The sequence below is a fragment of the Garra rufa genome, chromosome 18, assembly GCF_049309525.1.
Source record: "Garra rufa chromosome 18, GarRuf1.0, whole genome shotgun sequence".
Lineage (NCBI taxonomy): Eukaryota > Metazoa > Chordata > Actinopteri > Cypriniformes > Cyprinidae > Garra > Garra rufa.
The window spans coordinates 9,320,988-9,337,097 of NC_133378.1; the positions used below are offsets into that span (position 1 = coordinate 9,320,988).

The following is a 16,110-nucleotide window of genomic DNA, read 5'->3' on the forward strand; positions in this document are numbered from 1 at the left end:
TATCTCAAAATGATGGGGCCTATGTACTCACCTTGTAGCTATGAGAGAAAGAGACAAATTAATATTTCCTGATCATAAATGTAGGGGTGTAGTTAAAATCAGTCTCAGCCAATGGACTAAAACATACACTGTTTCGGTATAGTGACATATAAATAAAGTTACATAAAGTTTCTTAATTTACAAAGAATATAAAATAAAATAAATATTTTTTTGAACTTCACTTTTTTTTAAAAAGAAACAAGAAGATACTTTTAAAAACAACAATGGAAAAACAATACAAAAATAATTGCAATATTGTTTATGCGTTGAAATGTAGGCGTAAGGGTTCAGCACAGCCCTGTCCCATTTGCAAGTACCCACTAAATTATGATTTTATATACAGTGTGTCACAAAAGTACTCACCTTTTTTAGCCAGCAATTTTGACAATAATGGCTGTGTGTGGAGTTATTTTCAGAGGACAGTAAATCTGCTATACAAGCTGCACATTGACTACTCTAAAATATATCCAAGTTTCATTTCTACTGTATTGTCCCTTGAGAAGACATACTAAAATGGTTGCTGAAACGTGAGGGGTGTACTCACTTTTGTAAGATACTGTATATTAAACTTACAGATATTTTAAATATTATTGTGGGTTTCAATAGATAGAAGTATCTTAGTAAACATCTAAGATTTAAATACTTAAATGCTTTTTGAAAAGAGTAAAGAAAACAAAAAGCTCTTGGATTTCAACGAAAATACTTATTTTGTGTGCTGAAGATGAAAGAAGGTCTTACGGGTTTGGAACAATATGAAAGTGGGTAATAATGACAGAATTTTCATTTTGGACTATCCCTTTAAGATTAGAGTAATTATATCTAGTCACAACTGTTGCATAGTATTAATTATCATAATGATATTGTTACATCAGTGTACGATGTGTTTCTTGTTGAATCTTCTGTATAACAACAACAATAGCAATTTGGATATTTTAGCTTCTATGGCTCCAGTGTCACTTTAATAGGCAAAAACATGAAACATTGTAGATGTTACAACCCTTATTTAATATTAACCAGAACAAGAATGATACTGGAACAAACAAAGCAAAAACACAAAAATCAAGATGAAAAAAGAACAGACATAAAAACCTTATTCCTGTAACATTCTTAAAATATACACAAAACAGTTTGTAGAATTTCAAAATTAATTTCTATTCTTCTCTCTCACACACAGGTGCACAAATACACACAAACACACTCACACACTCACACAGAAGCATGTTTTTTCTTTTAAAATGTCACAGAAGACCTGAAGCACACAATAAGGCAAGACTAGGATGATGTTCACATTAGATTCTTTGGTTAAGATATTACAGAAAAAAAAAAGTTTTGCATCCAAAGTTCCAAACGGAGACTAAATGAACAGTCCTTAATTATTTATAAAACATCAACATGTGCTTCCCATAATTCTTTGGACAAATGTGTGTAAATGTACCAAAATACAATGCAATTAAATATCACTGATTAAGTCTTATGACATTTAAAATCGTATGTACTAACCATTGCAGGTGATTGTGGGTAACAAAAACAAAAAAACAATCAACACCAAGATGGATGCCATGTGTGGAAGCACAAACGTAAAAAAGAGTAATGAATCCATGATCGACATACTGTAAATGTTTCTATATTACTGAAAGAACCTGAGAAAACCTGGATCTTATTGCACACTCTGATATGGAATTGACGGTTAATTTCACTTTGTGCTGTTCAAAATCTTCTGTTGACCTAAAAACAACTTACATATTTAAACTTGATATTAAAATACAATGTTTTTTCTTTCTTTTTAAAACACAATGTATTTTATTAGGAAAAAATACTCAAGCACCCAGTTAAGTGTAATTGCTTTGGTGATGTTGTAATTAGCATGTAGTTCATAGATTAAAAACACTGAGAAATCAAAACCAAGTGTTACATGCTGAGATTAGTTTTTTCCCTCTGTAACCCCGTTATGCAATAGCAGATTTGCCCTCTTCGTGTTACCTGATCTGCAGAATTTTCCTGCTCGCTCGCCAGTATGGCGAAGGTAGACGCAAAAAGTGTTAAGGCACTCAAAATGAGGGCAATCGAGTAAAAAACCATGCATATTCACAATAATCATTATGGCAAAATGGTTTTAAATCAAAACTCCGCTTTAAAAACGCACTTTGCATATCTATGGAAGCCCGTTTCCACCACAGAATATAAAAATAAATAAATAAAAGCTAATAATTGTGACTTTTTATCTCACAGTTTAGATTTTTTCTTACAATTCCAAATTTACATCTCACAACTCTAAATTTATATCTCTCAATTCTTAGTTTATATTTTACAATTCTGACTTTTTTAGTCAGAATTCTGCATTTTCATTTCGTTATTCTGTTTTTTCCATAACTTCTGAGAAAAAAGCCAAAATTCTGAGACATAAACACATAATAGCAAGACAAACTCTTTTTTCTTCCAATTCTGATTATATATCTCACAGTTCTTTCTATTTGTATCTCACGAGTCGTGCAAGTCTGTTTTTGTTTATATCTCTTAATTCTGACTTCTCTCAGAATTCTGAGTTTACATCTTGCAATTCAGTTTTTTTTTTGAGCGTTTTAATTTAAAATGAAAATTTGTTTGTTTTTAGAAATTCTGAGAAAAAAGAATTCTGAGAAATAAGCACATAATAACGAGATATAAACTCAGAATTCTGACTTTTTCCCTCACAATTCTGAGTTCACATCTTGCAATTCTGTTTTAATTCTAACTTTTTTCGAAAATTTTAAGAGACAAACAAGAACTCTGAGACAAATTAACGAGATATAAACTCAGAATTCTGACTTTTTCTTGCAATTTTGATTAAATATCTCCAAAGTCCCTTTAAGGCAAGTCATGTCACTCGGCGGCCATCTTTGAAACGCAGGCAAGTGCAGGCAAGTGCAGGCAAGTGCAGGCAAGTGCAGCTCCTATCTCTTTGAATGGGGAAACATCAAATTCTCCAAAACTGTTCGCCAAGCTTACGATTAAATTTCATAGTTCAAATCTCCAAAGTAATCCAACAAGAACTGCCTCTTAAATATGGTTCCTTGTGCTCCAATAGCGTTAAAAAACGCTTATTTTTCCGGCTAAATGAGCCAGTGCACATGCGCAGTACTGAGCGCACGTTTTAGAGCGCCGACTGTTTCTATAGCAACCGGGACTTCTAATGGCAGCTGCAGTGACGCGCTGACTTTACTAATCAACGATTGGCTCTTTCACTAAGAAGGCGGAGCTTCGCGGCCATAATGAACGTTGCATTTTTCCCCATTCAAAATTATACGAGTGACATGTCTTGGGTATTCTATAATCTTTGATATCTCTTAATTCTGTTTATATCTCGCAATTCTGTTTCATTTCTAACTTTTTTTTTAATTTTGAGAAAAAAGCCAGCATTCTGAGACATAAACACGTAATACTGAGAAATAAATTGAGACATAAACACATAATAGCAAGAAATAAACTTTGAATTCTGACTTTTTTCTCGCAATTCTGATATATCTCAAAATTCAGTTTATATCTCACAATTCTGACTTCTCTCAGAATTCTGAGTTTACATATCGCAATTTTGTTTTAATTCAAACTTTTTTTATACATTTTGAGAAAAAAATCTAGAATTCTGAGAAATAAATGTATAATACTGAAATATAAACTCAGAATTCAGACTTTTTTCTCGCAATTCTGACTTCTCTCAGAATTCTGAGTTTACATCACCCAATTCTGTTTTTATCCTGACTTTTTTTGAGAAATTTTGAGCCAGAATTCTGAGACAAATTAACGAGATAAACTCAGAATTCTGAATTTTTCTCGCAATTCTGATTATATCTCAAAATTCTGACTTTTCTCTCAGAATTCTAAGTTTACATCTCACAATTCTGTTTTTTTTTTTTTGCGTTTCTAAAAATTCTGAGAAAATTGCCAAAATTCTGAGACATAAACACACAATACTGGAATAACTCAGAATTCTGACTTTTTTCTTGTAATTCTGTTTTAATTCTGAACTTTTATTCTAGAATTTCTGAGTAAAAAGTCAAAATTCTGAGACATAAACACATAAAAGCGAAATATAAACTCAGAATTGTGACTTTTTTCCTCCCAATTCTGACGTCTCCTCTCAGAATTCTGAGTTTACATCTCACAATTCAGTTTTTTTGAGTGTGTATGTGTTTCTAAAAATTCTAAGAAAATCTGATTTTTTTTCTCACAATTCTGATTATACATCTCATAATTCTGTTTATATCTCATAATTCTGACTTCTCTCAGAATTCTAAATTTACATCTCGCAATTCAGTTTTTTTTTTGTTTCTGAGAAAAAAGCTGGAATCCCGAAACATAAACACATAATACTGAAATATATTATGAAAAATAAATTTCTCACAATTCTGATAATATCTTGCAATTCTGGTTTTTGTTTTTGCTACTAAAAGAAGAAAAGGTAATTGTGATTTTTTTTTATTTCACAATTCTGACTCCTTTCCTCTAAAATTCTGAGAAAAACGCCAGAATTCTAAGACATAAACACATATTAGCAAGATATAAACTCAGAATTCTGAATATATCTCACAGTTTTTTTTTTTTTTTTGCTGCAGAATAAACTTTTTAGCTCTCAAATTCTGACTGTTTTTCTCACAATTGCAAGTTTATATCTCACAATTCTGCCTTTTCATCTCAGAATATATTTAGTTCTAATGTAGAATTTGTGAGTTATCATCGGAATTGTGCGAAAAAAATCAGATACAATTCTGAGATACTGTATAATTCAGTTCTGACTTTTTTTCTTAGAATTGCAAGAACCAAGTCTAAATTGTGGGAAAATTTGCGAGAAACTGTAAGATAAAACCCCACAATTATCTTTTTTTAATTCCATGGTGGAAGCAGGCTTCCACAGATATCCATGTAACACCAGGAGGTAGAAATAGCTCACACATTTGCACTTTCCAAAATCAAGCGAAATTGAGAGTAAAACTTCGCAAAAGTGTGCGACATTCGTGGAACATGAACCCTGAACTTCTCGCAACTTGCGCTTGCCATCACAACAAACATTCAGTGTCTCTTTCCTACACAAAACCGTTTTTTTTTTCAAGACTTGCGCATCCTTCAGAGCACAATCTGAGCCTGTGATCTTTCAAAGGTCAGAGGTAGCAAGCTGCTATGTCTAAATGAAAGACAAACAAATGCTATCGCAACGTTCCTGATTAGAGAAAGACTTGTATCGACCAGAATTCCTTACCTATTCGCTTTTGAAAAGACCTTTGTGCCTTCAGAGTCTAGTACCATAAACGTGACAAGAGTTCACCCACCACAGACATTCAAGACCTCTCCTCCACAAAACAGTAAGAAACAGAATTATCCCTGAAAGTACATTTCCTTTGCTTTTAAGGAACACGACTAAATATGCAACACAGCCTAGTGCAGAGGATCCCGGTTTGTGTTTTGTCCATGATTGTGTTTTTGAGTTTCAGGTTTGTCTAATTTTTCTTTTCCTCACTTTGTTCGTACGCATCGGCTGAACGGCGTCTGGAGGTGTTTCGGCACAGCGGTCATTCAGTCCTTGACGAGTCTGTAAACGTGATACTGTGCTCCGTGGTCGCTTGTGGACACCTCAAACACAAACGCAATGCAAAGCAAAGTCTCTTGTGTGTCTCTGTTTGTGACAACCTGAGGAAAAGAAAAAAACACATCAGGAAAAAATGTAACAGAACAGTAGAATAAAGCTAACATAATTATATATTTCGATAAGATTTGTCACCATTATTGAAATAATTTTTGGTGTTTTTCATGTGTGATTTTAAATTTCATTCATTAATGAGAAGTTGCTGACCAGATACATTATGGTTTTAGTTTGAACATATTAAGACTATTTTATAAAACAATGATTCTTCAGGTCTGTGAATGTGAAAACTGTATGCAGATTTTGAATGCATTAGGATGGTTAAAAAAACAGTTACACTTTCTTTTAAGGTGTTATTGTTACAGTGTAATTATACATTAGTACTGAGTCATATAAATTAACTACATGTACTTACTATATGGTTAGGGTTAGAGTTACTTGCATGTAATTATGCATAATTAATTGTTATTATAATAGTAAGTACATGCAACGTGTAACAAGGACACCTTAAAACGAAAATTAAAGTGTTACCAAAACACCTTACTGATCTCAAACATTTGAACCATAGTGTGTCTAAAAATGTGTTCATATCATTAAATAAATAGGCATTACTCAATATTTAACGTTGTGAAATGAGGTCAGGGTCCAAATTGCAGGGAAGGGAATATTTATTAAATAAACAAACAAACAAACAAACAAAACAAAGGCCAACACAGCACAACAAAACACAAACAATACAAGGTCAGGAACATAAACTTCAAGAACGAGAATGACGAAAAACAAACCACACAGAAACCAGGATACAGGAAACAATGCAGCCAGAATGAGTAGTGGGAAGTGGGCAACTTTATAGTCTGTATAATTGTGAACAGGTGTGGGTGAGACTAGTGTAATGATCACAAGACAGGTGTACACAATCGGGGAGTGAAGTGCGGGAGGAAGGGAAACAGCGACATCGCGTGGAGGAGGGAAAAGCTGCAGCCCAGAGTCATGACAGTACCCCCTCTCTACGGAACGGATACCAGACATTCCATAATGTCTGGTGGGAGGTGGAACGGGGGACTGGCGAAAACAGGGGGAGGGATGGTGGGCCAGGCCCGTGCAACGGAGGAACGTGAGCGGACACAGCCACCAGAGGAACGTGAGCGGACATCGCCGCCCGAGGAATGCCAGCGGGCACCGCCGCCAGAGGAACGTCAGCGGGCACCGCCGCCAGAGGAACTTGAGCTGGCATCGCCGCCAGAGGAACGTGAGCGGACATCGCCGCCCGAGGAATGCCAGCGGGCACCGCCGCCAGAGGAACGTCAGCGGGCACCGCCGCCAGAGGAACTTGAGCTGGCATCGCCGCCAGAGGAACGTGAGCGGACATCGCCGCCCGAGGAATGCCAGCGGGCACCGCCGCCAGAGGAACGTCAGCGGGCACCGCCGCCAGAGGAACTTGAGCTGGCATCGCCACCAGAGGAACGTGAGCGGACATCGCCGCCCGAGGAATGCCAGCGGGCACCGCCGCCAGAGGAACGTCAGCGGGCACCGCTGCCAGAGGAACTTGAGCTGGCATCGCCGCCAGAGGAACGCCAGCGGGCATCGCCACCAGAGGAACGTCAGCGGGCACCGCCGCCAGAGGAACTTGAGCTGGCATCGCCGACAGAGGAACGTCAGCGGGCACCGCCGCAGAACTTGAGCTGGCATCACCGCCAGAGGAACTTCAGTGGGCACTGCCGCCAGAGGAACTTGAGCTGGCATCGCCGCCAGAGGAACGTCAGTGGGCACCGCCGCCAGAGGAACTTGAGCGGGCATCGCCGCTAGGGGAATGTCAGCGGGCACCGCCGCCAGAGGAACTTGAGCGGGCACCGCCGCCAGAGGAACTTGAGCTGGCATCGCCGCCAGAGGAACGTCATCGGGCACCGCCGCCAGAGGAACTTGAGCTGGCATCGCCGACAGAGGAACGTCAGCGGGCACCGCCGCAGAACTTGAGCTGGCATCACCGCCAGAGGAACTTCAGTGGGCACTGCCGCCAGAGGAACTTGAGCTGGCATCGCCGCCAGAGGAACGTCAGTGGGCACCGCCGCCAGAGGAACTTGAGCGGGCATCGCCGCTAGGGGAACGTCAGCGGGCACCGCCACCAGAGGAATTTGAGCGGGCACCGCCGCCAGAGGAACTTGAGCTGGCATCGCCGCCAGAGGAACTTGAGCTGGCATCGCCGCCAGAGGAACGTCAGCGGGCACCGCCGCCAGAGGAACTTGAGCTGGCATCGCCGCCAGAGGAACGTCAGTGGACACCGCCGCCAGAGGAACGTCAGCGGGCATCGCCGCCAGAGGAACGTCAGCGGGCACCGCCGCCAGAGGAACTTGAGCTGGCATCGCCGCCAGAGGAACGTCAGCGGGCACCGCCGCCAGAGGAACTTGAGCTGGCATCGCCGCCAGAGGAACGTCAGCGGGCACCGCCGCCAGAGGAACGTCAGCGGGCACCGCCGCCAGAGGAACTTGAGCTGGCATCGCCGCCAGAGGAACTTGAGCTGGCATCGCCGCTAGAGGAATGCCAGCGGGCACCGCCGCCAGAGGAACATCAGTGGGCACCGCCGCCAGAGGAACGTCAGCGGGCATCGCCGCCAGAGGGACATCAGTGGGCACCGCCGCCAGAGGAACGTCAGCGGGCATCGCCGCCAGAGGAACGTCAGCAGGCATCGCCGCCAGAGGAATGTCAGCGGGCATCGCCGCCAGAGGAACGTCAGCGGGCACCGCCGCCTCGGGCACAGAGTGAGTGGTCATTGCCGCTTCGGAGATAGAGATAGCGGTCGCCGCCGCTTCGGGAACAGAGATAGCGGACGCCGCCGCTTCGGGCACAGAGTGAGCGGTCACTGCCGCGTCAGGAACGGAGATAGCAGTCGCCGCCGCTTCGGGAACCGAGATAGCTGTTGCCGCCGCTTCGGGAACAGAGATAGCGGACGCCGCCACTTCGGGAACCGAGATAGCGGAAGTGGGCAACTTTATAGTCTGTATAATTGTGAACAGGTGTGGGTGAGACGAGTGTAATGATCACAAGACAGGTGTACACAATCAGGGGAGTGAAGTGCGGGAGGAAGGGAAACAGCGACATCGCGTGGAGGAGGGAAAAGCTGCAGCCCAGAGTCATGACATTAACTAATGAAATTAACTCCTTTGTTGTAGGTAAATGCCTTTTTTCTTTCATTCTGATTCAGCATCCTTTGGGGCGTCTGGCCAGATCACACTTATGAACTGAAAAACATCTTAGATTTTTTCTCATTCTCTTACCTGCAGAATAGTGAAGTTCTCCAGGACGCTGTTCATCATGTATTTCTCTGGCAGATGTTTGAGTTTATGGATGAAGTTGATCATGTATTCACACATGGGTGAGCGATGGATCCGGTAAACGTACCTCCCGCCCTCCACACGCGCATACTCCGTCTAGAGGTCAAATAGTCAAAGTATAGATGTGGATTTTCTGCATGAAACTTACTGTCAGTGTATGAAACAGTGAGGGAAAAATTTTTTGATTCCCTGCTGATTTTGTAAGTTTGCTCACTGACAATGAAGTGATCAGTGTATAATTTTAATGGTAGGTTTATTTTAACAGTGAGAGACAGAAGAACAAAAAAATCCTGAAAAATGCATTTCAAAAAAGTTATAAATTGATTTGCATTTTAATGAGTGAAATAAATATTGAATCCCCTATCAATCAGCAAGATTTCTGGCTCCCAGGTGTCTTTTATACAGGTAACAAACTGAGACTAGGAGCGCAATCAATCAACCAGATTCCAAACTCTCCACCATGGCCAAGACCAAAGAGCTGTCCAATGATGTCAGGGACAAGATTGTAGACCTAAACAAGGCTGGACTGGGCTACAAGACTATCGGCAAGCAGCTTGGGGAGAAGGGGACAACAGTTGGTGCGATTCAGTGTTGTTTTTGACAACCATCTTAGATTTAGTCTTAGTCTTTTGGACTAAAATGCTTATTAGTTTTAGTCCGATTTTAGTCACTTCTATATGTGATAGTTTTAGTCCAATTTTAGTCGACGAAAAGTCAAAAAGGTTTTAGTCTAGTTTTAGTAAAAAAAGGGGAAAAAAGTAGCCTTTTAACAAATTATTGTAGGTCAGTAAGTATTTTGCTGTTGGGTATTGTCACTTATAAGTTGTGAAAATAGCAGATCTATAGTTCAACACAATGTGAGCTTCCGGATCGACTATTTTCACCAATAATTACAATAATGAAGGAATGGTTTTAGACATAAAAGACATATTTGAAATACACACATAGGTCCTCTCGCCGTTTGCGACCACCCATCATGGTTAATCGTCTGTCTGTCTGAGTGCCAACAATGTGACGTGTTGAGCACGTTGTGCGCTGCACGCCAGGTGGTGGGCGTAACCAAACATGGATAGAATGCTAAAACGGCTTGCCATACTAGTATGGCAAAGAGTATTTAATGCTAAAACGGCTTGCCATAGCGGCAGATACTTTTTAGGTTTTAATTGGCATGCACAATAAGCAGAAATGTCATGCATTTTAAACGTCTTGACGGACCACCCACTAACATTTTCGTCTATTCTCGTCTCGTCAGCGAAAACTCACACACGTCTCGTCATGTTTTAGTCATCAACGAGCCATTTTTATCTCGTCATCGTCTCGTTATCATCATGAAAAAAAGTGGCGTCAACGAAATGATTTCGTCATCATCATCGTTGACGAAAACAACACTGGTGCGATTATTCCCAAATGGAAGAAACACTAAATAACTGTCAATCTCCCTTGGCCTGGGGCTCCATGCAAGATCTCACCTCGTGGAGTTTCAATGATCATGAGAACGGTGAAGAATCAGCCCAGAACTACACGGGAGGATCTTGTCAATGATCTCAAGGAAGCTGGGACCATAGTCACCAAGAAAACAATTGGTAACACACTACGCCGTGAAGGACTGAAATCCTGCAGCACCCGCAAGGTCCCCCTGCTCAAGAAAGCACATGTACAGGCCCATCTGAAGTTTGCCAATGAACATCTGAATGATTCAGAGGAGAACAAGGTGAAAGTGTTGTGGTCAGATGAGACCAAAATCCAGCTCTTTGGCATCAACTCAACTCGCCGTGTTTGGAGGAGGAGGAATGCTGCCTATGACCCCAAGGACACCATCCCCACTGTCAAACATGGAGGTGGAAACAATTTGCTTCACCGCATCAAAGGGATAATGGACAGGGCCATGTACCATCAAATCTTGGGTGAGAACCTCCATGCCCTCAGCCAGGGCATTGAAAATGGGTCGTGGGTATTCCAGCATGACAATGACCCAAAACACACGTCCAAGTCAAGCGGCTCAAGAAGAAGCACATTAAGGTCCTGGAGTGGCCTACACCAAAATAAAGTGCTTTACGATGCCATGGAAGAAACCTTTCTCGTCTAAATGGTTTCATAAAGAACCTTTAACATCCGAAGAACCTTTTTGTTTCACAAAAGGTTCTTTGTGGCAATAGAAGGTTCTTCAGATTATAAAAAGGTAAGAAAGAGATGGTTCTTTAAAGAACCTTTGACTGAATGGTTCTTTGTGGAACCAAAAACGGTTCTTCTATGGCATCGCTGTGAAGAACCTTTTGAAGCACCTTTATTTTAAAGAGTGTAGCCAGTCTTCAGACCTTAATCCCATAGGAAATCTGTGGAGGGAGCTGAAGGTTCAAGTTTCCAAATCTCAGCCTCGAAACCTTAATGACTTGGAAAGGATCTGCAAAGAGGAGTGGGACAATATCCCTCCTGAGATGTGTGCAAACCTGGTGGCCAACTACAAGAAACGGCTGACCTCTGTGATTGCCAACAAGGGTTTTGCTAAGTCATGTTTTGCGAAGGGATCAAATTCAAAGTCCATTTTTTTTTAAATGCATTTTTCTGGATTTTTTAAAAATGGATTTTTTTAAATTATAGTCGGATCATCTCTTTGTTAGTGGGCAAACGTACAAAATCAGCAGGGGATCAAATAATTTTTTCTCTCACTGTATGTATAGTCCATGACAAAATCTATGAATAGCTACAAATAATTGGTGACCTCACCTCAACTTTCTCTACCACCTGCTTCCCAAAAGAACAGACTTTAGTGGACACAGTGATGGTCATGTTTTCAGCACTGCTGTATTGACTGCTGACCCCATAGAATGAGCCTGCACCATCCTGAACATTACTACTGTTCAGATCAGCCTGAAACACATTACAGAAAATGTCTTACATAGACCAACATAGTAAGCCTGAAGACCTTTACTAAGAAAACTTTTGTTTTATGGGGTCTTTGATAGTCCTGAATAATTTTCAAACTGGGTTTTTCACGCACAACATAGTCAACTCACCCAGAATTTGACCAGAAAGAAGGCGTTTTGAGGGCCTTTCTCATACAGCTCCTTCAGCCCTCCCTTCTTCTCTGGAAACTTGTCGTAGATCTGACGGATGTCTACTGCCTCCAGGAGAGGATCTGTGTATGAGGGGTTTGTCTGGGCGATGTGGACAAACAGGTGCTTGCTGTACTGTGGATTAACAGTTGAAGAGGTAACCTTTATTGCGCTTTCAAACAAATACATGGAATGTCGCCATTCCTGAAACATAAGTATGTTTTTGTCTCTGATGATATTTTTTCTTGTAGGCTAAATCTATTGAAAATCATGTTCAGTAACTGAAAGCAGAAATAAAAAATTAAATATACAAACTAGATGAAAAATGTAAAATGCAAACTGGGAACTTACACTAAAATGAGAAATGTTGCTTTCGCAGCTAACTAAAATAAATTTAAGTACTAAATGTATTAAAACGAAAAAAATCGAAAAAAGCTTAGTAGAACTATTTAAAAACAAAACCTAATGTGTGTGTTTTGGTGCACTAACTCAATATGTAATATATCCATATGCACAAATTATCATGAATGATGTTGCAGTCAAAAGTTTACACACCCTTTCAGAATCTGCTAAATGTGAATTATTTTAACAAAATAAGAGGGATCATATAAAATGCATGTTTTTGTTTATTTAGTACTGACCTGAATAAGATATTTCACATAAAAGTTGTTTACATACAGTCCACAAGAGAAAATAATAGTTGAATTTATTAAAATGACCTTATGATTCTTAATACTGTGTTGTTACCTGAATGATCCACAGCTGGTTTTTTTTTTGTTTTTTGTTTAGTGATAGTTTTTCCATGAGTCCCTTGTTTGTCCTGAACAGTTAAACTGCCTGCTGTTCTTCTTGAATCCTTTCCAACAATGATTGTATGATTTTGAGATCCATCTTTTCACACTGAGGACAACTGAGGGACTCATATGCAACTATTAAAGAAGGTTTAAATGCTCACTGATGCTCCAGAAGGAAAAACGTTGCATTAAGAGCTGGGGGGTGAAAACTTTTGAACAGAATGGAGATGTGTACATTTTTCTTATTTTGCCTAAATATCATATATTTTTTCTTTTAGTACTGCTTTTCAGAGACTACAGGAGATAGTTGCATGTTTCCCAAAAGACAAAATAAGTAAGGACAACTAAAGCCTCGTTCAGACTGTCAGCCCAAATCTGATTTTGTCCATATCTGGATGGAATCTGATTTGAATAACTGACTGCCCACACAGTCATATCGCAACTGTTCAAATCCGATTTGTGTGTTCATAAGCGCTCTTTTGTTTTACGGAATCTGTATTGGTTTCTATCGCAATGCCGTTGCGTTATTATGCCAACGCTAAAAACAACAATAACAGCAATACAGTTTGCAATATAGATGCTGTCTTGCTATATGACAACGTTGCTGTCACGCTGGATTATATTCCGTCTTCTAAAGCAGCGGCAGAAACGCAGGATGCTGGAATGTGCGACTTTATTATGTTCTGCCGTCTCTGCTGGTTTCAAAACTCAAAGAGGTGCGTATACTAGCTGTATACTGTCTTTTCCTGCTTGATTTGCAGTTCGCAACAACACAAGCTTGTTTCTGCAAAGACGTTTGTTTTGTTATGTCTGACATGTTTACGTTTTACGTGGCACGAAAACGTGAAAAAGCAGAAATCCGATTTGAATAGGATTCCAAACCACATACGAATGTAGCTCGAAATGGATTTGACCAAATCGGATTTCATGTAGTTCGTTGCTGTTCAGACTACCTAAATATGATCGGATTTCAATCGGATTTGCATACAAATCGGATTTGGGCTGACAGTCTGAACGAGGCTTAAGGGACTCATATGCAACTATTTCAGAAGGTTTAAACGCTTACTGATGCTCCAGAAGGAAAAACCATGCATTAAGAGCCGGGGGGTGAAAACTTTTGGAATTTGAAGATCAAGGTAAATTTAACTTATTTTGTCTTCTGGGAAACATTTAACTATCTTCTGTAGTCTCTGAAGAGCAGTAATAAAAGAAAAACTATATGATATTTAGGCAAAATAAGAAAAATGTACACATCTCCACTCTGTTCAAAAGTTTTCACCCCCGGCTCTTAATGCATCGTATTTCCTTCTGGAGCATCAGTGAGCGTTTGAGCCTTCTGTAATAGTTGCATATGAGTCCCTCAGTTGTCCTCAGTGTGAAAAGATGCATCTCAAAATCATACAGTCATTGTTGGAAAGGTTTCAAATACATAAAAAATGCTGGAAAACCAAAGAATTTGAGAGACCTGAAGGATTTTTCTGAAGAACAGCAGACAGTTTAACTGTTCAGGACAAACAAGGAACTTATGAACAACTATCACTAAACACATTTTGTATGATCACTTTTGTTTTGGTAAAATAATTAACATATTTCAGAATCTGAAATGGGGATGTTAATGTTTGAGCTCAACTGTATACTCTGCAGAAGTGTTACTCACAGTGTCCGGGTCTCTCTGGACCTCCATGAAGGCCGAGTACTCCAGCATACGGAGTTTAGAGGAAGCAATGGTCCGGTCCTGCCACACAGGCACGGCAGTGGCGCTTGGGGGATGCGGGATGGGTAACTGCTCATAACCTGTGGAGAAAACATGCTGGTTTAGGCCAGGTGTTCAGCGTGAGTTCAATACTGTTGATATAGATACTGCTCTTACTTGACATGGGTGGAGGCAGTGGAGGCTGAAGGGTGGAGTACGCACTCGGTGCAAAGGGTTTGATGCTAGAAAACACAGAGAAAGATCAGCAGGATCTCACATGAGCACTGGATTACTTCTGATGTCAGAAATACTCACTCCTGAGAAGGTCCAGGCTGTCCTGGGATGTGGCCGGGCCAAAACTAGACAAAAAAAATAGAGGACAATGTGAGTTTGAAGGCTAGGTTGGAGAATTGGTCAAAAGAGGGTGATTTAAACTCTGAACTGACCCGGGCTGGAGGGGGGTAGGGGTGCTGAGGAAGAGGAGGCAGCTGACTCTTCATCACACTGGCAGAAACAATCTGAGCAGAGGAAAGAGCAGCATGTTCTGCAGGGCTTTGTCTTTGGAAGCTTGATCCTGAGAAAAGACACGACAAAACCTTGTTAGAAACACTGGGGGGGAAATTAAACATTTAGAAGAAACCTGGATTAAAAAAAAAATCCTAATACCACATCTAAAATGAATTTCTCTGTTGGATTGTTTTTAAATAATACTAATATATTATTAGTATTATATATAGACACAATATTATGTTAAATTATATATTATATATATATATAATGTAATTAGTTACTTTTTATGGAGTAACACAATATTGAAATGCATTACTTCCAACTTTTTAACATATTACAACATGATTATTATTATTATTATTATTATTATTATTATTATTATTATTATTATATAGACACAATATTATAAAAAATAATTACATTAAATTATTAATAGTAAATATTATATTACAATATATGATATTTTTAAATAATACTAATATATTATTAGTATTATATATAGACACAATATTATATATATTATTAGTATTATATATAGACACAATATTATGTTAAATTATATTATATATATATATAATGCAATTAGTTACTTTTTATGGAGTAACACAATATTGAAATGCATTACTTCCAACTTTTTAACATATTACAACATGATTATTATTATTATTATTATTATTATTATTATTATTATTATTATTATATATAGACACAATATTATAAAAATAATTACATTAAATTATTAATAGTAAATATTATATTATAATATGATATATTTTTTAAATAATACTAATATATTATTAGTATTATATATAGAGACAATATTATATTAAATTATTGTAATAAATTAATAAATGTAAATATTATATTATATTATTTTTTTTAAATAATACTAATATATTATTGATAGCATACTGATTATATACAATCGTACAAGCAAATCGGATGCAAGTACAGTAAATTGATGTAATGCATTACTTTCCATAAAAAGTAACCAGGTAATGCAATTAGTTACTTTTTATATTATAATACTAATATTATATTGTTTTTATTATATATAGACACAATATTATAAAACGTAATT

General features: G+C 39.0%; 1 protein-coding gene across 1 annotated transcript in view; it reads right to left on the reverse strand.

Moving 5' to 3' along the window:
* Window positions 1-2,705: 2,705 nt before the first annotated feature.
* tead3a (TEA domain family member 3 a) overlaps window positions 2,706-16,110 on the reverse strand; it is a 31,738-nt gene continuing 18,333 nt past the window's right edge. Inside the window, 9 exon segments of the mRNA XM_073823655.1 lie at window positions 2,706-5,697; window positions 8,923-9,075; window positions 11,704-11,847; window positions 11,994-12,167; window positions 14,484-14,620; window positions 14,697-14,761; window positions 14,835-14,878; window positions 14,966-15,060; window positions 15,063-15,093. Of these exon segments, the coding sequence (XP_073679756.1) occupies window positions 5,584-5,697; window positions 8,923-9,075; window positions 11,704-11,847; window positions 11,994-12,167; window positions 14,484-14,620; window positions 14,697-14,761; window positions 14,835-14,878; window positions 14,966-15,060; window positions 15,063-15,093 (957 nt within the window). The 3' untranslated portion in view covers window positions 2,706-5,583.